The sequence below is a fragment of the Vollenhovia emeryi genome, unplaced genomic scaffold (genome assembly GCF_000949405.1).
Source record: "Vollenhovia emeryi isolate VEMERY1.0 unplaced genomic scaffold, V.emery_V1.0 DF939870.1, whole genome shotgun sequence".
NCBI classification, from domain to species: domain Eukaryota; kingdom Metazoa; phylum Arthropoda; class Insecta; order Hymenoptera; family Formicidae; genus Vollenhovia; species Vollenhovia emeryi.
In genome coordinates this window covers 6,987-10,499 of record NW_011966496.1, presented here as the reverse complement: position 1 = coordinate 10,499, position 3,513 = coordinate 6,987, and the positions used below count along the sequence as shown (strand labels likewise).

The 3,513-nt window shown below is 46.0% G+C and overlaps 1 protein-coding gene across 1 annotated transcript; it reads right to left on the bottom strand.

The window, feature by feature from the left end:
- LOC105556651 lies at window positions 1–3,160 on the bottom strand. Its single transcript, XM_012003744.1, has 4 exons — window positions 2,788–3,160; window positions 1,213–1,667; window positions 786–969; window positions 1–275 (listed from the first exon to the last, which is right to left on the bottom strand). Exons 1-4 carry the CDS (start codon window positions 2,971–2,973, stop codon window positions 78–80), a joined length of 1,023 nt encoding a protein of 340 aa, XP_011859134.1. The 5' UTR covers window positions 2,974–3,160; the 3' UTR covers window positions 1–77.
- Window positions 3,161–3,513: the final 353 nt, after the last annotated feature.

The following is a 3,513-nucleotide window of genomic DNA, read 5'->3' as shown; positions in this document are numbered from 1 at the left end:
AAATCAGCCGCGAAGAGAAATCACTCGCGGGAGATGTATCACGAGACACGGTAGTGTCTCGCGCCAAGTATAAGCGACTAAGTATAAGCGACAAGCCTAACCACGCGCGCGACATTAATACTCACGTGATCAATATTGATCTCTCCTTTGTACATGAACTGAACCAGTAGTTCGAGGTCCAAGAATTTGACACCACGTATGATGATGATAGGGTCCTTCTCCTCGTACTGCGATAGGATTGTGTCGAAATACGTACTGCACGCCGACAGTACAACCTGCGAACACGCGAGCCGGGCGCGATTGTTAATCATTTATGCGACAATTTTATCTGCGAAGAGCGCGAAGGGAGCCGTGTAAAATAAAGCGCGTAGCGCAGAAGTCGCAACTTAAAATTCTACATGCGCTATGAACAGCCGCACGAGGCGTTACGTGTCGGACATATCGATAACAGGCGGGTGTTAATTGCGACCAAGTTGCCGGGGAAGTCTAAGCCTAAACAAAGATAAGGCTCACGCGGAATCGCCGGCGTGGAAGATGCTGCACTATCGTCACGCCTTTTCTTTTCCTTTCCCTCGAACGGAATCATCATGCGCATTCGTAATGCTCCGCGCTCGGCGTGCGGTTAATGAAAAATACATTCGCTTTTCAATTCGCGATATTACGCCATTTATTTAGCGAGGTCAAACCGAGTCCGCGGTAGTTACGTTATTCAAATTTAATCATTAGTAGCCGAGGGTTGATTGTCACGTGGCTCGCGTTGTTGTTACTGCCGCTACAACTGCTACCGCTGGACGCTGCGTTGAGGTCGCCGGACAATAAGATTCTATGCGGGCCCTGCGTTGACGATAAGTCGCGAGCGTGTGGCCGGTGACATTGGGGAACTTGGCGGGTCGTAATAATGTCCCCTCCTTTTGCCGCAGCTTCGTCAGCACTTCCGCGCGGCCCGGCTTAGACGAAAAATCCCTTACTCTGAAAACATGTGTCCACATTATTATCCCAATTACTTGGATGGAGCTCTGCCGTTTTCCTCCGATTTGTTCTCGCCAATTATTCCAACTTGGGTTTCGCTCTAACTTGTGCCTGCGCTAAAGGCCTGTGTCCACGACGCCAGAACTTGGTCCAAGTTCTAGCGTCGTGGACACAGGCCTTTACGCAAAGGACGTTCGGGGATTAGGACTGTTAGGTGCAAGTTTCGTCTGCACGCGCTCTTACCTGTACGGGTGTTTAAGACAACCATAACTGTCGCGGTATCTCCCATAGAGAGTGCCATAAGAGACGCCGAGGATCTCGGCGGCAGTCTTCATCTCGAACTCTTTGCTCTTGATGGCGTCCATAACGCGGCGCGTGGACGGTTTCTTCCAGAACTCCTGTTGGAATTGTTCGGAATTTAACAAATTTGTGGCGTTAATGTTTGACGGAGTGGGTGTTAAGACGTTTTGTGTCGACGGTAGGTCGTCCAGAGGCGGACTATCTCTGCGTCTCTTGTTGGGAGTCGGTTGAGTCTTGTCTTTACCCTTCTGTAAAACCGTCTCCACGCCGGGCGTGCCGGTGCTGGGACTATGGCCAGTATTCAAATCATTTTGTCTGGAGACGCTGCACGAGCTCAACTCGGCGAACCCCTTGATGTCTAAATCCTTGGCGATTTTTAGTAACGACGACAGCCTCGTCTACAAAAGCGAAACGGCCGGATGTAATTCACATTACCCCGATGTCCCATTATTCTCTTCTGGCGATCGAAAATACCTCGCACGTAATCATCGTTGAAGCCATGATCGCGATTACTTTATTTACATTAAATATATTGAAATGTTATTTTTATATAATTTTGTAACGCGTCGGCGAGCAGAAAGGGGGAACGCGGGGTGAGATTAAAGGTAAAAGTTCAGAAAAAATGTAGATAGATATGCGTAGATAAGCGTATGACTTGTGCAACTGCGAAACTCGTTAAATCCGCTGTAAGCTCCGCCGAGAGAAACTGAAAAAGCTGATTGCTTATTTATAAATAAATAGAGCGAGATATTTACCGAGTTGTATAAACGGGAATGTGTCGCAATGATGTCTGAACTAAACGCTTAAATATGAAAATTTCGAGATACTAGTTAGGGAGCGCGTTCTACAAAAACTAATTTGCTCTGCGATGATATTAATCCGTAATATAACAGTTTATATACAATCACATCTAATATAGCCTTGGCCGAAAATATTTTAGCCACCTATGTGAAACCTCGATAACTTTAAATTAATTCGTAGTTTTTCGCAATAAATTTAAAAATTAAATAAATTAATAAAATTCGTATGGCTTAAATGTGATAAACACAAATTTGAAGGAATGAAGGACTAAGAGCAGCGACAGGGTGTTAGCGTCTAAGTATTTTATTCTAAATTTATTGCGAAAAAATATTACCTCAGCCTCAACGCGAGGAGAGCTTAAAAATTAAACTCATTTAGACACTAACATCCTGCCTTGGCTCTTATATCCTTTGTTACTTCGTATACAAATTATTTTACATTCAGGTTAAATAAACAATACCAGTTGATGCAAATGGGAATATTTATTGCTCGCCGATACGTAACAATAACAAAATAGTTGGTTAGAGTCGAAAGAAGTTATACTTCTAAAAATTGAATGGGGCAAATACTTTTGGCCAAGGCTGGAGAAATGACATCTTCCCACCCAATTTTCTCCCCGGAATAAATTTCCGCAGCGGGTTGCGCTCGCGGAATCGGTAACGATACGAAAATCAGCCGCGAAGAGAAATCACTCGCGGGAGATGTATTAATACTCACGTGATCAATATTGACCTCTCCCTTGTACATGCAGTCAACCAGTACTTCGAGGTCCAAGAATTTGACGTCACGCATGATGACGATAGGGTCCTTCTCCTGATATTGCGAGAGAATCGTGTCAAAATACGTGCTAGACGCAGCCAGTACAACCTGCGAACACGCGAGCCGGGCGCGATTGTTAATCATTTATGCGACGATTTTATCTGCGAAGAACGCGAAGGGAGCCGTGTAAAATAAAGCGCGTAGCGCAGAAGTCGCAACTTAAAATTCTACATGCGCTATGAACAGCCGCACGAGGCGTTACGTGTCGGACATATCGATAACAGGCGGGTGTTAATTGCGACCAAGTTGCCGGGGAAGTCTAAGCCTAAACAAAGATAAGGTTCACGCGGAATCGCCGGCGTGGAAGATGCTGCACTATCGTCACGCCTTTTCTTTTCCTTTCCCTCGAACGGAATCATCATGCGCATGCGTAATGCTCCGCGCTCGGCGTGCGGTTAATGAAAAATACATTCGCTTTTCAATTCGCGATATTACGCCATTTATTTAGCGAGGTCAAACCGAGTCCGCGGTAGTTACGTTATTCAAATTTAATCATAAGTAGCCGAGGGTTAATTGTCACGTGGCTCGCGAAACGGCATTGTCGCGCGACTCGGAGTCGCCGCGCGCGCGCGCCGCGTCAAATTTCACCGCGGCGAAAGTAACTTCGTTACCACCGGGGCACGT